Source organism: Bos indicus, chromosome 2, assembly GCF_029378745.1.
Source record: "Bos indicus isolate NIAB-ARS_2022 breed Sahiwal x Tharparkar chromosome 2, NIAB-ARS_B.indTharparkar_mat_pri_1.0, whole genome shotgun sequence".
NCBI classification, from domain to species: domain Eukaryota; kingdom Metazoa; phylum Chordata; class Mammalia; order Artiodactyla; family Bovidae; genus Bos; species Bos indicus.
In genome coordinates, this window is record NC_091761.1 from 127070336 (window position 1) to 127094416 (window position 24081).

The 24081-nt window shown below is 48.5% G+C and overlaps 1 protein-coding gene across 2 annotated transcripts in view; it reads right to left on the reverse strand.

Moving 5' to 3' along the window:
• MAN1C1 (mannosidase alpha class 1C member 1) overlaps positions 1-24081 on the reverse strand; it is a 154519-nt gene that overhangs the window by 43283 nt on the left and 87155 nt on the right. The window contains exon 1 of one of the 2 annotated variants that reach the window (XM_070776271.1): positions 6617-6739. The exons of the other annotated variant lie outside the window; for it this stretch is intronic. Within the exon in view, the coding sequence (XP_070632372.1) occupies positions 6617-6641 (25 nt within the window). The 5' untranslated portion in view covers positions 6642-6739. Of the gene's footprint in view, positions 1-6616; positions 6740-24081 lie in introns of those variants that run through there. 2 annotated transcript variants of the gene reach the window in all.

Genomic DNA, 24081 nt, shown 5'->3' on the forward strand with positions numbered 1-24081 from the left:
AAATAGATGGAGAAACAATGGAAACAGTGACAGACTTTATTTTCTTGGGCTCCAAAATCACTGCAGATGGTGACTTCAGACATGAAATTAAAAGACCCTTGCTCCTTGGAAGAAAAGCTATGACCAACCTAGACAGCATATTAAAAAGCAGAGATATTACTTTGCTGACAAAGGTCTGTCTAGTCAAAGCTATTGCTTTTCCAGTAGTCATGTATGGATGTCAGAGTTGGACTATAAAGAAAGCTGAGCACCAAAGAACTGATGCTTTTGAACTGTGGTGTTGGAGAAGACTCCAAGGAGATCCAGCCAGTTCACCCTAAAGGAAATCAGTCCTGAATATTCATTGGAAGGACTGATGCTGAAGCTGAAACAGCAATACTTTGGCCACCTGATGCGAAGAACTAACTCATTAGACAAGACCCTGATTTTGGAAAAGATTGAAGGCAGGAGGAGAAGGAGACAACAGAAGATGAGGTGGTTGGATGGACATGAGTTTGAGTAAACTCCAAGAGTTGGTGATGGACAGGGAAGCCTGGGGTGCTGGAGTCCATGGGGTCACAAAGAGTTGGACATGGCTGAGCGACTGAACGGAACTGAGGTCTTCTGGCTGCATAAAATATTTTAGGGATGAGGACTTCCCCATTTTTATCAGGTCTGGGTTATTTGTTTTCCTCCGGGAGGAATTTTTTCCTTGAAGCTTTCCATAATGATTAGTTCCTGGATTACATAAAGTTGTGTTCAGGGGCTGAGTATTTCCAGGAAAAGGTTTCTTGGTGCCTCCAGAAGGACTAAAGATATTTTTAAGGAAATATTCTTGGAATCCAACAGAATGTTCTTACGAGAAGCTGATTAATAAAAGGTGATCAGATCTGACTGTATCACTGCCCTTTTAAAAAGCTCTCAAAGCCTCCTGTTCTCCAAGTTCAAAGTCCTGGGCACAGTGTGCAGGTTGCCTGGGGTCCAGGCTTGGCACCCTCCCTAGTCTCACCTCCCTTTTGCTCTCTTTGCACGTGATGCTCTGCCCAGAGCAGACCACTAGCAGCTCCCCAAACACCCTGCAGTGTCTGCTGATGCGAGCACTGTCTTTTCTCAGGATGTTCCAGAACCACGAAGCAGAGCTGACCGCCCCCTCCTTTGCAAGCCCAACTCGCTCTGCAGCAGGCGCCTCCGTCACAGCACGGTCCACCCTGCATCTGACATCTTGCCCATGAATCATCTCTGCCCATGAATCATCTTTGCCCGTGAATCCTGGAGGGCAGTGGCTGGGTCTGACTCTTCCCAGGAGCCCCAGCATCCATCCTTAGGCCAGGCACCAAGAAGGCAAGAACAAATGGCTGCTGCATGAATAAATGGCTGGTGGCAATACCCACAGCACTTTCTTAGGGATTTCCAAACATTTCACAAGCTCTTTCGGCCTCAGAGAAAACACAGTGCTCATAGCAGCAGCCAGTTATCCGAGGAAAGCACTGTCAGAGGGACATGATGGGCAGCTGCTGACATTAGGGCCCTGGTGGAACTAATGGCTTCCTGCATCCTTCCCAAACACATGCCATGCTTTGCAGCCACAGGCGGCTGGAGAATGCTTGCTGTGGCTGACCGCCGGATGACGTTTACTGCGACGAATGGCCAGACACGGTTCACTGAAGCAGCCTGCTGGACAGGGTTCCTCATTGGAAAACAGGGTGTGTTTAAAAATGTTAATGTTTCGTTTGTTTTTAAATAAGAGCTGGGGGTGCAGGCTGACCTGGAAACTGGCATTCAGACAATTCCCTGCAACAGTGCTGTGTAACAAGCTCTGAACTGCCTTCATCTCAGAACACCTCATAGAGAAGAAAGGCAGATGGAGAAGCTGGAACTCAGGGCGCTCACAGCTGTAACCAGACTTTTCCGACCACGTGACTTTACAGACTTGGTTTTAACCCAGCTTCATCCTTTCCCAGCTGTGTGATCATGGGCAACTGACTTAACCTCCCTGGGGCTCAGAAAAAATGGGACAATGGGGCCTCCTTTTGAGGACAGAGTGGCCAGTTGAGATGGATGTATACCAGAGTACTCAGCAGGCGCTCAGTACCAGAGAAACTGATACCCCCAGCACACAGTAGGTGCTCTGTGCACAGGGCTGTTATCATAAGGCTCAGTTCTGGCAGAGGAAGGCATACCCTTGGCCCAGCAGGAAAGGATGGCACAGGCTACGTGCCAAGCAGGCAGGAGCTGCGGGCTCTCAGGAAGGCAGGACCAAGCTGGCCAGGCACTCTGGCATTTTTAACACACTTCTTGCCTCAACAGGAAGAAGAGCAAAAGCCGGAGTCCTGGCTGCTCACCCCAAGACACCTTAAACCCAACCGCTGCTCTGTGTAGCTCCTGAGGGCAGACCCAGAGTCCCTCCATGGTCTGGCTTCCCCCTGCAAATTAGACGATTGCTCAGTACTGTCCCTTCACCTCCATGGGAAGGGTAAACATCCTTATTCCATCAGCCTTGGTCTTATCCATGTAACCCTTTTTGGCATCATGGTGGGAAGGGAATTAAAATCGGCTCTGACTTTAGGCTCGGCCCTGAGACTTGCCAGTGGGATTAGTGGACATGACTTGAACAGAGGTTTGAAATAAGCTAGCATGGGTGGATTTGCCCTCCTGCGTGCCCACCTTTCACCAGGAGAAGAACAAGTCTCAAACAGTCACTGGTCCATGAAGGATGACGGATGGATGGAGCAGACCTGAGCCAGCTGAGCGCAGCCTAGATAAACCAAACCCCAGCCTATTTGCAGCCACGTGAACAAAAAATAAATGCTGACTGTTGTCTGCCACTCACTGTGGAGTAATTTTTTACATGGCATTATTTTGGAAATAGATGACTGATATAACGCCCTTTCAGTCCTATTTCTTAATAGTCTTGGCATGTTTTCTGTACTCTAGCTAGACTACAGACTCTATGAGGTCCACCTTTTCTTACCTTCCAGACCTTTATTCTGTCTGCTTGGACGTGCCTCCTCTAACCCAAATTGTCTCCACAGATGGCCAAATCCAATGTCTACTTTAAGTCCTAGAGAAAATGCTGCTTCCTACATGAAGACATCCCTGATTGCCCCCACCTGGACCTGAGGTCATCCTCCTCTGAATTTTTATTAAAAGAACTGCTTTTCAGCTTTCATTACAGAAATCTGTGTCCTTTTCTCAAGTCCCTCCCAGGCAGTGAGTGTCTTCAGGGCAGAATCTAAGCCTGTTTAACTGAAGCTGGCACAGGCCCTGGAGAGTAAAGGTGTCACTGAGATCTCCTGAATGATGCCCTCCACCCACTGCCTCCCATCTGGATGATGAAGACTCTGGAGAGCCAGGGCCCCTACCAGAGGCTGTTCCTAACATGGTGGCAGGTGTGGAGGGGGTTGGAGGGGGAGGGCAGACCCCAAGTCCATGAATCTCTGAAATCCTGGCCCAGGGAGGACACCCAACTGAAGTTCACTTGTGGGATGTGGGATTCTCCTAAATGCCAACCACAGAGGTTAACAAGAACAGCTGTAGACAGCACTCCGTGCTGGGCACAGCCTTATATGTTTACACACATCTTTTTTAAGCCTTGTGAAAACTCTATCATTGTCCCTCTTTTACAGGTAAAGATGGAAACTTCAAGAATTAAGTCACTTGCCCCAGGTTCATTCATTTACCCGAAAACACACTGTGGAGTCAGGCTGGGCCTGGTGCTGAGCACAGTGGGGAGCGGACAGTCCCGGTCCCCACCCTCAAGGCGCTGAAGGTCTGGCTGGGGAGAAAGACACCAGCCAGGTATCACACGATGGCACTGAGTTACAAAGGACCGCGTGCGGTAGAGGGAAAGCGAACAGGGGCATGGCCAAGCCTTTGAGTTGAGGCCTGAAGGAGGCACGGGAGGGAAGAGGGGGTCGGGGCAGGCCAGGCAGATACACAGCAAGTAGAACGCAGCGGGGAAGTCTTGGCCTGCTTGTGCAGCAGAGAGCAGGTGTGGATTGGGTTGGTGAGAAAGAGGGAACATAGTGGGTGGTGAGGGGTGGTGGGCCGGACCACACAGGGCCTTGGGGGCTCAGGAAGCTTCGTGTGGATGGCTTAGGGACCCCAGCTGCCTGGTGTTTTAAAGCGACACATAAGCGGTTGTGTGAAGAGTGTCCTTGAGGGGGACCCAGTGGAGACTCCAGGTAGAATAATCCCGGGAGCGGCCCATCTTGGCTGGGGAGTGCCCTCTAGTCACTTAGGGTGAGTAGGAGGGAGGCAGGGAGCACCTGGGCCTGTGCTTTGAGATCCCCTGAAGGCAGCTGGAGACACCCTCCAGCTGGTGGGAGGCTATTTATCAGTCCAGGGTAAGGAGAATTAACCAAGAGCACACGGCAACATCAGCCCGTCACCTCACTTCAGCCCCGTTGAGGGGAGCCCTTAGCTGCCCTCTGAAAGTGCCAGGGCCTCCCAGGCCCATGGACACAAGGTCATAATGTCATCTTGTATATACGTGGTGGGCACACAGAGCTACGCACTGACCACGGCAAACACAGCCTGCAGGCCAGAACCAAGAGGCACACAGATGCAAGGCTGTGATAACAAGATGAACGATGCCTCCCAGAAAGGGGAGAAGCAAGGAAATCAGAGAGGCCCCATTCACCCCAAGAAGCATAAAGAGGCGGCAGAGGCAGTGCCGGGAGAGCCTGGCACAGAGCTGTGCCCCGGCTGAAGGCCCCTCCCGTCGCTTGGACGGCTGAGCTGCAGGGGACGGGCCAAGCCCTGGAGCCCCACTCACTAGCTGACTCAGTTTCCTCATCTGTACAATGGAGCAACCACACCTCCACCCTGCAGAACCACCCTGAGGGTCAGAGATCATACCACTTCCTGTCCATGGCCAGCCTCAACTGAACCTGTGTGGAGGCAGATGCGGGCACTCTTTAAACAGCCTCCCAACAACCCTCTGAGGAGGGTGCGATTGTGTCGCTCTTTATCAAGTGGGGAAACTGAGGCTGAGACAGGTCATGGAAGGTTCCCAAGGTTGATGAATGGGGAGCCAGGATTCAACTCAGTCTGTCTGCCTCAGAGACTCTGCATTTCATTGGTGGGTCATCTTGCTTCTGTGCAATTTCTGGAAACTTGGCCAGGTTCAGAGGGCCTGAGAGGGTCCCAGAGAGGTGCCCACAGCCACAAGACCCCCAGGCCAACTCCTCAGGGCGTGGCGGCACCTGCCACCTGTGGGAGGGAGCAGTGCCTATGTGAAAGCAGCTGGTACCTCCCGGTAGAAGTCCTGCCTTGATGCGCAGACAAGCCTCCACAAAGCCTTCCCAGATGTCCTCAAGGTAGTGATGCTTTCTCCCTGCACCATTCTGGGTCCCACTGCTGATCACCTGGCCAGGCCAACTCTGGGAGTGTCCCTGCTGGTCTGTCTCTCTAACAAGCAGGAGCCTGGAAGGCAGAGATCCTGCCATATTCATCTTGAGACCATCTACGATGGCTTCCCTGGTGGCTCAGATGGTAAAGAATCTGCCTGCACTGCAGGAGACCTGGTATCAATCCCTGGGTTGGGAAGATTCCCTGGAGAAGGAAATGGCAACCCACTCCAGTATTCTTGCCTGCAGAATCCCATGGACAGAGGCTACAGTCCATGAGGTCACAAAGAGTCAGACATGACTGAGCGACTAACACACACACACACACACACACACACACACACACTCACACTCTCACACCAGGTGTGCGCAGTAGGGTCTGAGTCAACATAAACAGAATTAACCTGGAGAGAGAACTGAGGAGCCCAGCAGGCAGGGGCGGAGGCCAGACCAGCTGGCCCTCTTCCCATCAGGTCCATGATGGCCCCCCCTGATTCACCCTCAGCATCCAGGGAAGAGGAGGGGGCCGGCTCCCCCTCCTCCACAGATACCTGAGACCTTCCCTTTCCTTAATCCATAGACCCCTTTCAGAATCTGCTAGAAGCCACCCCAACCCCCCCCTTTACTAAATGGACATTTGTATGCATTTTACACAGAAAGTAGCACAGGCTTCCCACTGGCAGACCTATCTGGGCTGACCACCTAAGTGAGATGGGGGACCCTCTGGGCAGATTTTCATTTCCTACAAAGGATGAGGTGAGGAATTTATTTTGGAGTCAGGGAGATGTAGAAACAAATCCTACCTTACTATTTCTAGCTGTGTGATCTCTGGTTAGCTGGTTTACCCACATAAACCTCAACATCCTCATCTGTGAAATGGGGAAAATGTCAGGTAATGCACATTATTAGAGAGAGTGCATTAATAGGTGGACAGGGAAGTTTGTTTTTCCTTTAAATAAGAAATAAGAAAATCAGCTGCAGTAATTGCCTCTGAATCACCTTTCACTTGATTTTATTTGATTTCTTTTAATAGGCAACAGTAATAATGGAAAAAGCATAGGCTTCTAGTCAAAATGTTTGAGCCTTGGCTCTGTGTATTACCAGCTATGTGACCCCAACCAGATTCCTTAACCTCTCTGAGCCACGAGTCTGCATTTATCAAAAGGGACTAATAACATCCCCCTTGAAGATGTGGGTGGCTTGATGTGGCACAGAGTCTGGTAGAAAGAGGGAGCAGGAGGGGAAGGGTCCGTGCATGAATGAAACAGGGAGAGCTCCTCACCCACCTGCCCATGTATACCCACTTCTCATTCCTGGTGCGACAGCCCTGAGCACGCTTCCTGGGTGAGAACTGCTTCTGTTTTAGATCTGGAGCCCAACGCAATTCACAAATGCAGCAGACGTGCCGTGGCCCAGAAGACAACTCCCTCTGCTTCAGAGAAAACACACAGTTCAATTTCCCAAAGATCGAACCTGGGAGCCTTTCAAGGCTTTCCCAGTGAGAGCAGTTCTCGGAATTCTCAGGCGCCACCCTCATGCGACTAAACAATTAAAGCCCAAGTATTTGTCATTCTCAGCAAAGGTTTGCGAGGATGAGTGAGAAAATGAAAAAAAAAAAATCTGATTTCAGCGGCACAGTTTTCAGAAATGTATGGTAATCCATTTTTGTCAATCCACGGAAGGCGCAGCTCAAATCATTAAAAAGCCATCGTACTTAATCATGCATGGAGAAGGCTGGGCTGTGACTCTCAGATCATTTTCAAATGGTTTCAGGTTAACTTTCAAAAACTGACAGGCAAGCAGGCAGGGGATTATGACAGATGATAATCTGAAGAATTTCTGGTCCTGGTTCTCAGAGGATGAGGGATTTATTTGAGAAAAAATTGCCACCCAGACCTCAGCATGATGGCAACGGTGAGGAAGAGTCCAGGATGGATCACCCGTGACCTCTGCCCTCAGGGAGTCTGCAGCTGCCTTCTCAGAAAGACAGCAAGTTCAGAGCAAACTATTAAGTAAGCAAATAATTGTGATGCATTCTGACAGGGGCTAATAAAAGGCGGAAGTTGATCCAGTGGTTAAGTCTCAGCTGTGAGTGTACAGACCTGGGTTTGGGATTCGTCTTTGCCACCCATTCTGTGACCTCACGCAGGTTCCTGAACCTCTCAGTCTTGGGTTCCTCATCTATAAAAAAGGATAGCCAGCTCATAGGCTCAGGAGGTTACGACTGAGCTCATTCCTATAAATCCTTTCACGTGGTGCCTGGTACTGAGCTCTCTGGTCAATGCTGGCAAAGCAGCTAACTCCTAACTAGGAAGCCTCCCAGGTGACCTCTGATTGGGATCAGGAAGGATAAGTGGGAGTCTGCAGGGATGAGGGGTGGAGGAAGGATGTTCCAGGCAGAAGGCACAGCACATGCAAAGGCCCTGAGGTGAGAGGTTGGCCAGGGAGGAGCACAGGGCGTGTGGGGAGCAGGATGAGGGAGGGAGTGCTGCAAGGGAGTCCTCCTGTGAAGGTCAGTGACTGCTAGGCTGAGGCGTTCAGGCTTTATTGAAGGCGGGGGCAGCCTTTACGACCTCAGAGGGTCAGGGACATCCTGTGTTTTCTTCCAGGTCTTACTGCGTGTTGGTTACTTGTTGAATTCTCAGGGATCGCCTCTCATCAAACTCGATCCAGGCCTTTGTGTAAGAAAAACACCCTCTATTAGGCCCAGTAGTGGTCATGCTTCCCCTCCTCAGGGCAGAGCCGTTGGGGGGGAACCACCATCCAGTCAGACACTGCGCTTCCCACTTTTCCCACCTCCCTTATCTTTAGGTGGGGCCCTCTGACCCAGTTCTGGCCAGTGGAATATGGGTGTAAGTTACATACAGACTGAGCCCTGGTCCGTGAAACCTGCTGTGGGATCCTCCGAGGCTGAGGTGACCTTGGGAGTCACAATCTGAAGATGACGGAGCCTCTGTTACCCTGTCCCTGAGGGACCGTGATGGGTGGGGCTCCCTCCTCCTGCCATTTGACTTTACACAAGCAAGAAATAAATGTCTGTTCCCAATCCATACAATAATCTCTGGGTTTATCTGTTACAGCAGCTCGCATTACCTTAAATAAATACACCCATTACAGCATGACTGTGGGCATGTTATTTTGCCTCTCTGAGCCTCAGTTTCTCTAATGTGGAGTGTCATGAAGGGCTAATAAGATGAGATGTGAGGGAACACATTGCTGGTGTTGTGGCTTCAAATCTCTCCGAGAGCTTGCAGGGGAGGGCACTTTGTAGGACTCCTGCTGAGGCAGGGGGAGTGCACGCAGCTAAGGGCTTGGAGATGCTCTGGGCAAGGGGTCCAGATCCAGCAGCAGATCCTGACCTGGACTGGAGACCCTCACTCCGGGCTTTAGTTCTGCCCCTTGGCAGAACTCCCCAACATGGCTGAGGGAGGGGGCTGGGGCCTGGCTCTGTCTCTTGGCTTCTGCTCCCCTGGGAAGCAGTCAGCCCAGCCTCCCTGATGATAACTTGTTCCAGCCTCTCACAACTCATTAGCAGGAAATTGCATGCCCTGCCAAGAAGATGCACGTCTGATTTTTCAGACATGTCAGGTAGACACTGTTATCAAAACCTTGTCATGTCTCTGCACAGCCCCGCATCCTTCTCTGAGGTCCTCCTGGCAGGCTCTGTGCTCAGGGCACATGCTTGCTATCTTGGGAGATTGAAGAGCCTTATTCAGTTGAGGATTCCGCCAGCCAGCTTGCAAGGAGCAGGGGCTCGGGACGGAAGCCCGTGTCGGTGGCCGAGGCTCACACTCCACCCTGCCTCTAAGCCATCCTGCACCCCCAGCCCAGGACTGATGCTGAGACCCGCAGAGGAGACAGAAGAAAGGCCTGAGTGGTCTGTGATGTGCTGAGCTGGATCCGGCCAGAGACAACTTTAACAGGATCCCGGTCATTACGTGTCCTTTTGCGGACAGGGTTTCCTCTCCCATGGACTGGAAGTAGGGATGGAGAATGCCCCACCCCCAGCCTCTGGAGCCCGAAGTTGGGGCAGGGCCACCTCATCCTGTACACATGGCCCCATGGCCCCATGCTTAGGTGGGTGGGTGCAGACATTGACCTTCTCCACCTTCTGTGCCCTCACCTTTGCCCGCTGCCCACTGGCCAGCGCTAGTGGAAGGCATGTGAAGAGCTCTCAGATCACCTGATGGAGTAAAGACCATCAACACCCTGGACTCGGCTCTAAGGAGAGACAGAGAAGAAGCAATGACAAGGACAAAGTGCATCCATCTCCACAGTCTTTTCACACAATAATGAACCTGTCTGAGCCTTATATCCTCTCTGAGAAATACCATTACCCTTATTCCACTGAGGAGGAAACTGAAGCTCACAGAGATTCAATGACTGGTGCTCAAGGTAACCCAGCTAACGCACCAGGCAGTAATCTGAGCTGCACCCTGTGAACATCTCATAATAACCACAGTCACTTGCTTAGAAGGTCCTACATACCAAGTCCTAGACCAAGCATTTGGTCAATTCTCCAGCTGACGTCATATGATCTCCGTTTCCAGGTGATCTATGGAGGCTCAGAGAGGTTAAGCAACTTGTCCAAGGTCACACAGCAAGCAAGCAGTAACCACAGCCTTAATGGCTATGGTGGTGCTCTCTCCCTATACCAGCTGGCTCACCAGCGAGAAGGGTTCCACCTGGGGAGGGCAGCAAAAGACGGAGGCTACCAGATCCTACCAGGCTAAAAAGCAGCAGACAAAATTGCACACATGCTGATCACCACTCCATTAAAACCCCGAGGGGGCATGGATTGGATAGGGTGGGATCTGGTAGACAGTTGGGTGGCTGTCTCAGAGTGAAGCAGGGCCTGGCAACTTCTGTTAGCTCACGGTCTCCCTTAGCTGAGTTTTCCTTGTAAGGATGGCTGAGGGTCCAAGTGAAGAGGGGCCAGGTGGGCACAGGTGTGGTGGCTCCTCGGCTCCTTGGCCCCGGCAGCAGGGGGTCCTCCCTCCCTCTCCCAGGTGCAGGAGCCACCTGGCCAGGTAACCTCTCCACCTCACCGCATGCCAGACAGCCTTCAGTCTCAGGCAGAGATCCCAGCAAACCAGCGCCCACTGCGCTGAGCATGTGGAGCTTTTCAAACAGCCAGACTTGCAGAAGAGGGGCCGAGCAGCTGCGACAGCCCAGGCAGTGCGTGTCTGTGGTCCCCCATCCCGGAGGCCAAGGCCAACGAGCTGGTCTCCAATTACCTTCTAAGAGGCCCTCCGTGATGTAGCCTCTGCCCTCTGGGCAGCTCATTACCCACCTCTCCTTTCATGCTCCAGTCACTCTCAGGGCAGCACACAGGACTGCCAAACCTCCTCCCAGGCTGTCCTTTCCACCCAGAATGCCCCCCACCTCCGCCTGCCTATTCTGCAGCTCTGGAACACAGCTCTGTTGTTCTCAGTTGCCCTGAATCCACCCTCCAGCTTTCAGACTGCTACACATCTTAAACTTCTGTTCAAGCAAACACTTCAGGAGAATCCTTCCAGAACTCCTGCTGGAAGGCAAGGTGGGATGGAGAAGGAGGGTGGGGAAGGGGAGAGGCCTCCCGAAAGGGGAGGGGAGGTGGCCCGAGGGTACCTGGCACACCCGTGCTGCAGCCTAGCTGTAAGCTGCCTCTGCAACAGCTCCCGGGCTCTCATGCTGCTGTGCCTTTGCACGTGCTGTACCCTCCACCCAGAAGGGAATTCTACTCTTCTCTATCCGAGCAGCCCCAGCTCCTGTCTCAGGGCCCAGCTGGATACTACACACTCTGCCATGCTACAGAAGTAGGCTCCTTCCTCTATATTTTCTGCACTGCGTATGTCACAATGACGTGTGGGTCCTTTCCTCGAGGAGAACTCTTTAGGGATAAGGGACTTGGCCAATTCATCTTTGCATCTCTTTTATCAGCCCAGAATTGGCCTGGAAATGTCTCATGAGTGAACGAATGAACCTCCTTCTCTAAGACCTCAAGAGGCCTAATTCCCCTCTTCCTGCTGGGCCTTCTTCTCCAGTCATGAGAGGAACAAACTCCCCTTTGTCTTCATACCACGTTGGTATTGACCAGAGTTGGGTTTTAATGGCGCTTTGACAAAAGGCAGCACCCACGTTCATTTTCCTTGGCTAATTACATTTCCCAATTGAAATGCTTATCTCTGGGCTGATGTTAAAGACATAATCAGTTTCCAGAATGGATTCAAAGGAGGTGAGAAGCAAGAAAATAATTAAGCTAACTTCTGATTTAATCAAATAATTAACTAGATTAAATCGGCTGTTTGTGATCTACAGCCCAGCCCAAGCCTGGGGAGTGCATTTCTCTATCGGAGAGATTATTTCTGATTGTTTTAGAGATGGAGAGCCTTTCTTCTGAGTAGTATGTAAAGGACTGACTCCTTTAACTGAATGCAAAATCAGAGTGGCAGGACCCCAGCTTCCTGGTTTAGGTAAAGTATTCTGGGTTTAGGGAAAGAAAGCTTCAAGCAGGGAGGGGTGCTCTGTTTCAGAACCATACCTGGACACTTGTGGCACAAGGGTTGCATTGCTGGCCTTAGTTTATCCATGCCCTCTGCCCTCTGAGCAGGCTTTCCTGCCCTGTCCTCTTATTCGGCACTCAGGCATGTGGCTAACTTTAGCCAGTGATAGCCAATGTGATGTAGGCAGAGGCTTGAAGAAACACTCGCATGGCCATCACTGTGTGAACATTCTGGGACTAGACCCTGAAAAGGAAAGACATGTGGAGCAGAGCTGAGTTGACCAGTTGTCCCAGCCAAGGGTTTCCTAGGATAGTTCACAGTCAGCTGTCCTACTTGAGATCAGCAGAGTCACTTAGCTGACCCAATCTGGAGCTGCTAAACCCTGAAGGCTCCCAGGCTAAATGAAAGCTTAGTGTTACATACCAGTGAGGTCTGCGAGTGTGTGTTATGCAGTGTCATTGGAGGGCTAGATTATCACTCAGCCTGGGATGATCTCTTCTCCAGCCCCAACCTTTAGAAGGTCCTCTCTACCCTCAGTTCAGCATCATTTAGAACCCTGGTAGGTGACCAGTAAATATTGGGTTGGGCAAAAAGTTCATTCAGTTAGTGAATACACTGTTCAATTAAGTTCTTGGTGAAAATGAAAAATGTCTTTTATTTTTACTTTAAACTGAATGAACTTTTTGGCCGACCCAATATTTACACAAAAACTCATCTGATCTTTACAAAGGCTCCTGGGTGGTTGTCAGGAGAGGGATCATTTGCTCCATTTTATAGATGACGGTGTGAAGGCTCCAAGCAATTAGAAGAGCAAGGGATTATGGTTACGGAGAGTGGGTTGGATGAATACATTAGCCTCTATTTCTATCCCTACCCTGAAACTCCACTAAAACAACAGTATAAATTTTTTTTTTTTTAAAGATATCAATTTAGAAGGACAAAACAGAGGAGAGGCAACAGCAACAATCTTGGCCTCTGCTAAAGAGAGAGATGTGTAACACTGAATTAGCAAAGCCGGGAAAGCAGAATCTATGCCAAGATGCTGAAAGCACATGCATCAGGTCTATACCAGAGACCCTCACAGGGTCTGGAATTGGTGGCAAGACCAGGCATCTCTGGAAGGATTTATCGACAGTCATCTTAAAAGGCACTAAGACCCCTTTTCTCCTACATCTACCCAGCCAAGAAAACGTCTCCTTCTCATCCCAGCAGAAAACTAGGGGTTGAGTCTTGAGAGGTGGTAAGCTAGAGGGTCTCTGGACTGTGGGAGACCTGGCAGAGGTGGGGACACCATCCTGAGAGCATGGGGGCTTGGGACTGCCCCACTTTGTCCCCTAGCCCTTCTGCCTGCCTGGTTCTCAGCAAACAGAAGCCCAGAGTCCACTCTCAGAGAGGAGAATGGAAACATCTCAGCGGACGCTGAGCAGCCACAGAAGGCAAAGACCTCTATCTAGAGTTCCCTGTTGCCTCACGCTGCAGTGAGGTATCAGCCAACAAAACCCACTCACCACATCGGAGCCCCAACCACCTTCTTTCCTGGCCCCCATTTAACACGCACACAGCCAAGGGTACCTAAACATTTTAGGGAAAACTCACATGTGCAATAGACATACATACACTCAAATGAACAGGAAAAGTATATTTAGAGGACACAGACTCTGCAGGAAGGAGGAAACTACAAAAAAAAAAAAAAATCATATCCTCAGAGAGACAAAAGGAAATGTTGCACCCATGAGATAAGAACAGGATGCTCGAAAAAGAACATTCACAAAGCAAAACAACTCTTGGAAATTAACACATAGTCTGACCGAAGAAATAAAGGCCCTACAGAAGAGTTGGATGATAAACTTGAGGAAATTTCCCAGAGTAGAACCAAAGAGAGACTAGAATGGGGAACAACTGGAAGTCTCAAACACTGCTGGTGGGGATGAAAAAAGGTACATTCACTTTGAGAAAAACAGCTTGGCAGCTCCTTACAAAGTTAACCATGCACTTAATACATGACCCAACAGTTCCACTCCTGGGTATACACACAGCTACACAAAAACTTGTACATGATATGCAAAACAGCATTATTTGTAATATCCCCAAATTGGAAACAACCCAAATATTCATCAATTGGTGAATGGAAAAAACCAACTATGGAATAGTCATACAATGGAACACTGCTGCTGCTGCTGCTAAGTCGCTTCAGTCGTGTCCGACTCTGTGCGACCCCATAGACGGCAGCCCACCAGGCTCCCCCGTCCCTGGGATTCTCCAGGCAAGAACACTGGAGTGGGGTGCCATTTCCTTCTCCAATGCATGAAGTGAAAAGGGAAAGTGAAGTCACTCAGTCATGTCCGACTCTTAGCGACCCCATGGAATGCAGGCTACCAGGCTCCTCCGTCCATGGGATTTTCCAGGCAAGAGTAGTGGAGTGGGTTGCCAGTGCCTTCTCCACAATGGAATACTACTCAGCAATAAAGAAGTGCAAACTGCTATACATACAACAATGTGGAAGAACCTTAAAAACATAACGTGAAGTCAAAGAACATGACACAAGACTACACACTCTATGGTTCTATTTATAAGAGACTCTAGAAGGTTCACACTAAACCAGAGTGACAGGAAGCAGATCAGTGATTGTCTGGGCCAGAAGTTGAAGGAGGGGCATGAGAGAACTTTCAGAGGACAAAATATTCTGTACCGTGATTTTCAGTTCGGTTCAGTTTAGTTGCTCAGTCGTGCCCAACTCTTTGTGACCCCATGGACTGCAACATGCCAGGCCTCCCTGTCCATCACCAACTCCTGGAGCTTGCTTAAACTCATGTCCATTGAGTCGGTGATGCCATCCAACCATCTCGTCCTCTGTTGTCCCCTTCTCCTGCCTTCAGTCTTTCCCAGCACCAGGGTCTTTTCCAATGCATCAGTTCTTTGCATCAGGTGGCCAAAGTATAGGAGCTACAGCTTCAGCATCAGTCCTTCCAATAAATATTCAGGACTGATTTCCTTTAGGATGGAATGGTTGAGGATCGTCATTTTGGTGATGGTTAAAAGCACTTCTCAAGATGCATTGAATTTTGAGAATTTTTCTTATTCTCTTATAAATAGAATCATAGAGTGCGTACTCTTGTGTCATGTTCTTTCACTTAACAGTTGAATTTTTAAGTACACTTAAAACTGGGTGTATTTTATTGTAAAAAATTATACATCAATATAGTTGATTTGAAAGTAAAAAAAGAGAGTTACTGATTCAATTGGGGTTTAAATCAAGGAGATTTCATGAAGAAGGCAGAGTATAAGCTTGGTTTTTTTAAAAGTGAACTTGAGAGACATATGGAAGAAAAGAGGAGTGACCTGTCAAGGAGAGCAAATCGTGTGGGTATGGCTGAAACAGCTGCTGCTGCTAAGTCGCTTCGGTTGTGTCCGACTCTGTGCGACCCCATAGATGGCAGCCCACCAGGCTCCCCCGTCCCTGGGACTCTCCAGGCAAGAACACTGGAGTGGGCTGCCATTTCCCTCTCCAATGCATGAAAGTGAAAAGTGAAAGTGAAGTCGCTCAGTCGTGTCCGACTCCTCGAGACCCCATGGACTGCAGCCTACTGAAACTGCTAGTGCTCCCCTGAAGTGCATTCTCCCCTAATGTCTATAGAAACAGAAACCGCATCTTTATCTGAGCACATGGCCATAAGAATAAAGACCACGTTCCCCAGCCTCCCTTGCACCCAGGTGTAGGCATGCACACAAGTTCCAACTTGTATTGTAACTTGGGGATATAAGTGGAAGTAACTTGGGGATGTAAGTAGAAGCGGGGTGTGCAACTTCTGGAGAGTATGTTTCAAGTGAAGGGATGTTCCGTCTCTCCCCCCTTTTCTCTTACTGCTGGCTGAGATGTGGACATGATGACCAGAGCCAGAGCAGCTACCCTGGACAACACTGGACTGAACGCTCGTGTGTCTCCAAAATTCATGTCAAAACCCTAACCCTCAAGGTGATGGCATTTGGAGATGAGGCTTTCAGGAAGTAATTAGGGTTAGATGAGGTCATGAGGGTGCAACTGTCTGGCGGGATTAGAGCTCCTATAGAGAGCTTGTGCATTCTGTCTCTCCCCTACCAACCCTCTCTTGCTCCTGTTCCTGCTCCGTAAGTCCACAGAGAAGTCATTTGAGATGTAAGCACACAGCAAGATGGTGGCTGCCTACAAACCAAGAGAAGATGCCTCAGAATGAAATCCACCTTGGCAGCACTGTGATCCTGGACTTCCCAGCCTCCAGAGCATTGAGAAATAAGTTTCTGTTGCTTAAGCCATCCGGCCCGTGGTATTTTGTTTCAGCACCTCGAGTAGACTAATACACACAAGACAGACTATGTGTTTGCTTCCTGAGGACAGGCCCGAGCCCCCCTCAACACCCCCATAACCCTTGCACCTAGCTGCAGAAGACTTGTTGTGGGATCTCAGGTATTTGCTGAAGCAAAGAATGAAAGGTTGATGTTGCAGAAACCTGAGGTTTCACAGCCAGAATCTGCCCATCTTTTTGGTTAACAGGTCCCCAAGTTGCTTTCAAGGGTGCCTCCTCTTCTCTCTCACTCCTAGTTCATGTCCTTCTTCATGGAGTGGGACTGTCTAGACCCCCAGCAATGGGAATGAGTGATCTAGACCCCAGCCAACCCATACCTTTCATCTCTTTGGACCTAAGGATATGTTAGGGACAGACAGAGCCATGGGCCCCATTAAAGCTTGTTAGAGCTAATCTTGGGACTTCATGTGAACAATCAAAAAAGTGGGTCTTTTATACCACACACAAATTCAGTGGATGGAAGATAAAGTAGCTGTAGCCAAATTGCTATCATTAAGGAACAGCCAATCGGAGGCTAAAGCCAACTGAGAGAAAGTAGCACACACAGACAGAGGGGGAATGGAGCCTTGGTGACTTCATTTGATGCCTGGATCAAGCCGTGCCTGAAGTCCATTCAATCCTAGTGATTTAAACTAAGTGATGTAGTAAATGTCCTTGGGGGTTAAACCAAACGGGCTTCGGTCTTTATCTCTTACAACCCAGAGAGTGCATACTGAAAACTGACCTCAAGGGTCAATGTCACCTTTAAAATATGTCATCTTGGGAGCAGTGCTGCCATCTAAAAAGGGGGCCAGGGCACTACCAGGCTGTTGCATGAACTCTACTTCCTCTCAAGCATAGCTGACTCCGAGAACCCCAACAAGGCCTTGTTGATTCTACCTGGTATGTGACATTGTAAACCAATCTCACGTTATCAGCATTGCAAAAATCCCCCTATAAAAACACAGGGGTCTAAAATGTTTATCTGGGAATTAGTGGACATTTATCTTCTTTTGGATCGGTATAATTTCCTCCCATTTTTTTTACCTGCTTTCTGAGCCACCTCATTTATCTAAGCTTTCAAAAGCTCATGCAAAACACATAATGTACTTCAGCTACAAAAATCAATGCTTGAGGATGTGTTTTTTAGCAGGATTGCTACAGAAATTTTTCCTGTTGCTTTTCAGAGCCCTCACTACCAAAATTTTTATTCATGAATAAGAGCCAGAATAGTCTCACTTATAAACAAAGCTTTTCCCTAATTATCAAGTAAAGGGGAAAATGTAATTTTAAAAAATAATTCTTTTTTTTAAAATATGTTTTTGAAGAGGAGGTGATTTATATTAGTTTGGGCTTCAAACAACCCTCCCCTACCCCTCACCCTCACCGAGACTGACTTTAATTAAAGACCATTTACCTTGGGAATGGATTGCTTGCTGCAATCTGTACCAAAGAGACACATTTGCAGACAAATGGATTGCAGTTCTTAGATTTTGCTCAAACGACAAAAGGAGCGATTACGTTCCCCCGTCACTTCCTCACTCTGAAGAACTCTATTAAGAGAATAATTTGAACGGTCTCTCTGCTACTCTGCATTTTAAAGTGTGATCTATTTCAATGCCACCAACATTTTCCCCCTTTAAAAATAATGAGTGATATTTAAGGAAAAATGCCAGCTGGGTGTCTATTTGAGGAGGGGCTTGTAGGAAACGTGAAGGTTTACATAACTCCCTCTGAAGCCCCAGCTGCTCGCACGTGCATGGGTAACCTGTAGCTTTGTTCTGTGGCTGCAAATAGCAGACAGAGACAGTCCTAGAGCACAGGAGGAGACTAATCGAATTCCCATGCTCGCTCTGAACACCTTGTTCTATTTTCCGTTTCCTGGCTGCCCAATGCCAGAGGGGTTTCAGTGGGGCTGTCTAACTCTGGAGCCATGGAGTTTAAATGGAACTGTCAGCCCTAAGGCTTCCTGACTCATATGTGGTCTGAAAACAAGCCCCTGGATCTGCTGAAGAAAGCCCAGACTGTATGGAGGTCGCTGGTATTGTATTAAAAGAAGCCCGGGGGTACCTTCTCCATGACCCTATAAACACCTGCGTGCTATGTTATAATGTTCCATGCATCTGTTATCCTAAGGGAGTGAGGGTGGGTGCCTTGAAAACAGGGGCTAGTCTACCTCCTCAGGGCTTAGCTCAGTACCTGGCACACAGGGGGGCTCACTAAATGCAGTGAGTGACTAAGAACATGTCCTTTAGGTCTGTCCAGTTGGAGCTGAGCTCAGCACCAACACTGACTGGGTACCTGGGCAATTCATCCCAAATCCAGGAAAGGCCTGTCCAGTCCTTGGCCTGCGATGATGGGAACTAACCTTCCTCCTCTCACTCTGATTCGTGCACTATTTGGTTTTAGAGATTTTAGAACAGGGAGGAATCTGAGTGTGGTCAGCTGCAAAAACATTCCCAGTTCTTAACCCTTCCCTGCACCCTGGTCTTTGGTGATGTGATTTAGCAGATGATTTCAGTCCATCTCCTCACCCCTTTGTCCAGGCTAGCCTTTTAACCTGCTTAGCCAACAGAATATGAAGAAAGTAATGGTGTACCTTCTAAGCCTGGGTCTTAAGACGATATGCATGCTTCCACCTTTCTTTTGGACATCTGTCACTGTCAAGAGAAGAAGTCCAGGCCCATATGCAGCCAAGTTAGGTAATCCAACCAAGTCCTTCCGAGACCAAAGGGCTCCCAAGTGACTTAGCAACTGACTACAGATTCATGAGTTAGCCTAGCCAAGACCCATAGACTGGTGAGAAATAATAAATAGTTTTGTTATAGATCACTAAGTTTCAGGATGGTTTGTTATGCAGCAATAGCTGACTGGTACATGGAGCTCAGCATTCCAAACAAGACGGCACCCTGAAGCCCAGAAAGGGGAGAGAACTTTCCAAAAACCACGAATGCCAGTGACAAGAATCCATGAATGGGAACCACTCACTCGGCCCTTCCAACTACACCGAACACTGGTCTTTCTTTAAGCACCCATTTCTTTTCACCTTTCTAAGTCATCAGCCCTCGGGTTCTGAACAAAGGGCAGGGGCAGGCACATGAAGATCACCCAGCAGCCATGAAGAGGCCAAGTACATGTTATCAGTTTCCATCTCACTACCTCTGAGGTTCTAGAATCATACTCCCAGGAAGCCATTAGGTTCCCACACATTGTAACCATGTGTACTGAGTGAAAATCAACCACAGTGGCCCTTCCCCAATTTGTAAAAAATTACGGAAATCAATAGGACTTTTAATGTCAATAGTCATTTATAAAAGGAACTTAGAACAGCATTTGGCACACAGTAAGTGTTCAATAAATGTAAGTTGTTATTATTGTTAAATTCTCTCTCATATTTCTTTTTAAACCTCTGGCACCTGCTACCATGTGTCAACCAACAGGCAAAATGCATGGATGACAATACCCACAGCTAACATTCTTTGAGCACCCTGCAGCCCTTCTGCATGTCATGATGTTACTCTTCACCCTTCTTTGAGATACCAACCCCCTTTTACAGATGAGGAAACTGAGGTTCAGGGAGATGAATTCATCCAAGGTTAATAAAGCTAGAAAGTGGCTAGACTCACACCTCAGTTTTCTGACGCAAGCTTGGGGCAGCATAGATCATGACATGATTATTCTTTATTTTCTCTTGTGCTCAGCCTAGAGGAGAGACTGAACAAAAGTACAGAATGAATAAATATATTTCAAGAATTCAAAGACAAAAATGTCTCTCTGCCCCATCCCAAGAAGGGCTGAAAATAAAAAGATTGACAAGGGACTTCCCTTGTGGCCCAGTGGTTAAGACTCCACCTGCCAATGCAGGGGACACAGGTTTGACTCTGGGGTCCAGGAAGATTCCACATGCCATGGGGCAACTAAGCCTGTGTGCCGTAACTACTGAGCCCAAGCTCTAGAGCCCTCTGCCACAACTGCTGAGCACATGGGCTGCGACTACTGAAGCCTGTGGCTCTAGGGCCCATTCTCTGCAACAAGAGAAACCATCAAGATGAGAAGCTCGCACCCCGCAACTAGAGAGTAGCCTTCACTCGCAGCAACTAGAGAAAACTTGCACTCAGCAATGAAGCCCAGTGCAGCAAAAAAACAAAAACAGAGAAAGAGAGAGATAGACAATGTTAAAGTACTGGTGAGGGTGTGAAGCAACTGGAACTCTCACACACTGTTTCTCCACCACCTCCCCACACTCCCTCCTCCCCCACCAAATCCCAGGCTCTCATACTTGAAACCGAGAGGGCAGGGCAGCAACCATGTCTGATTGACCAACACAGTTAAACGGCCCTCCAGAGCTGTGGTGAAGAGCATGGGCTTCAGATCTGGATGGGTAGGGTGGACAAGAACTATCTGTGAGCCCCTAGAGTGTTAAGCTTGATCCAACACTGTTCCTTTCCATGGGACTCACTCATCGCGTCTTCATACTTTATTGAGCACCTACTATGTGCCAACACAGAGACCTTGAGGCTGCTACTGTTATGCTCACAATATAGAAAGGTGGCCCTATTATAGGACTTTGCTAAATTCAACCAGCCTGCTTGATCTTTGGTTACCTCCTCTACATGCTGCATCGGGTCCCTAAGTGTCCTTCCTCTTTGAGAGGAGAAAAAACACCTCTAATCCAAGCCTCTCCATCTTAGAAATAACCAAAGCAGCAGGGATACCATCTATACTGGCCTTTCATTTCTCAACTCAGGAAAACTGTACCCTCCCTGGAACATGGAAGCCTAGGATTTTCTCTGTTCAAGGGTGCTGCAATGGACTGAATGTTTGTGCCTCCCCGAATATCATATGTTGAAATTCTAATGCCCAGCATGATGGTATTAGGAGGTTGGGCCTTTGGGAGGAGGTTTTTAGGTAAAGAGGGTGGAGCCCTCATAAATGGGATTGGAGACTTATAAAAGGGACTCCAGAGAGCTCTCTTGCCCCTTTCACCCTGTGAAGACACGGTGAGAAGACAGTCGTTTATGAACAGGCAGCCAACCCTCAAGGAGACAATTAATCTGCCAGCACCTTGATCGTGGACTTTCCAGCCCCCAGAATCGTGCAAAAGTAAGGTTCGTTCTTTAAGCCACCCACTCTGTAGTAACTTTGTTATAGTTGACCAAGATGGGTGCTATTTTGTGGGGGCAGCATGACCTTGCACCCCACCAGCCCGCCCCTGCTAAGTGCTGCATGACAACTCAGTTCAGCAGGTCCTGGATTCCTGCGTGGCAATGCACACTGGCTATGTCACATCTGGGAAGATCTGTGGATTTCCAAGTTCCTAGGCTCAGGAAAATGCAAGTGTCCAAATTCCAGGTGATGCTGACTGAGTAAGAAATCCATTAGGGACTTTCTCAGATACTTTCCAAGACAGTGGCTCTTTGGTACTGTCTTGGGATTGAACTCCCCACCCCCTAGGTCCTGAGATCACATATACAGTTGTGAACACAACCTAGATGCCCACTGACAGATGAACAGATAAAGAAGTTGTGTACATATATACAACGGAATACTGCTGCTACTGCTGCTAAGTCACTTCAGTCCTGTCCAACTCTGTGTGACCCCATTGACAGCAGCCCACCAGGCTCCCCCATCCCTCGGATTCTCCAGGCAAGAACACTGGAGTGGGTTGCCATTTCCTTCTCCAGTGCATGAAAGTGAAAAGTGAAAGTGAAGTTGCTCAGTCATGTCTGACTTTAATGACCCCATGGACTGCAGCCCACCAGGCTCCTCCGTCCATGGGATTTTCCAGGCAAGAGTACTTGACTGGGGGCGTCATTGCCTTCTCCAACAATGGAATACTACTCAGCCATAAAAAACAACAAATCTGAGTCAGTTCTAGTGAGGTGGATGAACCTAGAGCCTGTTATACAGAGTGAAGTAAGTCAGAAAGAAAAAAATAAATAATGTCTATAGGATCTCTATTGGAATAGAGACTCAGACATGGAGAACAGCTTGTGGACACAGTAGGGGAAAGAGAGGGTAGGATGAATTGAGAGTTTAGCACTGAAACCTACACATTACCATATGTAACATAGGTAGCTAGTAGGAAGTTGCTATATAACACTGGGAGCTCAACCTGGTGCTCTGTGACAACCTAGAGGGGTGGGATGGGGTGGGGGTGGGAAGGGGGTTCAAGGGGGAGGGGGCACATGTATACTTATGGTTGGTTCATGCTGTTGTGTGGCAGAAACCAGCACAACATTGTTAAACAATTATCCTCTCCCCCAAGAAAAAACTGTCATATGATTCTTCTTGTTTAATCCTTCTAACTCTAATCCTTTTTTTCTAATTAAGAAAGTATTATCGATCTGCTAAGCATAATGTAATTACATAAGATTTGAGAAGAATTGTCTTTGTTTTAATACTGTTTTACCATTATTTTGTTAACTATACTGTCTAACAAAATTACTTGTTGTTCAGTCGCTAAGTCGTGTCTGACTCTTTGTGATCCCATGGACTGCAGCATGCCAGGCTCCCCTGTCCTCCACTATCTCCCGGAGTTTGCTCAAATTCATGTCCATTGAGTCAGTGATGCTATATAACCATCTTATCCTCTGCCACCCCTTTTCCTTTTCCCTTCAATCTTTCCCAGCATCAGGGTCTTTTCCAATGAGTAAACTCTTCGCATCAGGTCGCCAAAGTATTGGAGCTTCAGCTTCAGTATCAGGCCTTCCAATGAATATTTAGGACTGATTTCCTTTAGAATTGACTGGCTTGATCTCCTTGTACTCCAAGGGACTCTCAAGAGTCTTCTCCAGCACCACAATTTGAAAGCATCAGTTCTTTGACACTCAGCCTTCTTTACAGTCCAACTCTCACATCCATACATGACTACTGGGAAAACCATAGCTTTGACTATACGGACCTTTGTTGGCAAAGTGATGTCTCTGCTTTTTAACATGCTGTCTAGGTTTGCCACAGCTTTCCTTCCAAGGAGCAAGCATCTTTTAATTTCATGGCTGCAGTCACTGCAGTCTGCAGCGATTTTGGAGCCAAAGAAAATAAAATCTGTCACTGCTTTCACTTTCTGCCCATCTATTTGCCATGCAGTGATGAGACCAGATGCCATGGTCTTAGTTTTCTGAATGTTGAGTTTTAGTCCAGCTTTTTCACTCTCCTCTTTCACCCTCACCAAGAGGCTCTTTAGTTCCTCTTAGCTTTCTGCCATTAGAGTGGTGTCATCTGCAAATCTGAGGTTGTTGATATTTCTGCCAGCAATCTTGATTCCAGCTTGTGATTCAACCAGCCTGGCATTTCGCATGATGTACTCTGCAGTACTTGGTTGCTAAACTTTATGGGGGGAGTATGTCACTCCTAACAGCAGTCTCCAACCCTTGTGGCAGCAGCAGGGATAGGTTATGTGGAAGACAATTTTTCCATGGACTGTGGGCAGGGGGGATGGTTTCTGGATGATTCTCATAAGAAGCGCGCAACCTAGACCCCTCACACGTGCAGCTGACAAGGGTTCATGCTCCTATGAGAGTCTAATGCTGTCGATGATCTGACAGAAGACGGAGCTTAGGCAGTAATGTGAGTGATGGGGAGTGGCTGTAAATACAGATGAAGTTTCTCACTCGCCTGCTGCTCACCTCCTGCGGTATGGCCTGCTTCCTAACAGGCCACAGACCAGTATCAGTCCACAGCCCCCGGGGGGTTGGGCTTCCTTGACTTAAAACATAAGTGGAATTGAACTCAACGGGGGAGAAGGCACTAACTGTATAACCCTAACCCTTTAAGGATGGTCAGGGTTAGGAAATAGTCTCCCCATTTGATGGGCTTCCCTGGTAGCTCAGCTGGTAAAGAATCTGCCTGCAATGCAGGAGAGCCCGATGTGATTCCTGGGTCAGGAAGATGCCTTGGAGAAGGGATAGGCTACCCACTCCAGGATTCTTGGGCTTCCCTGGTGGC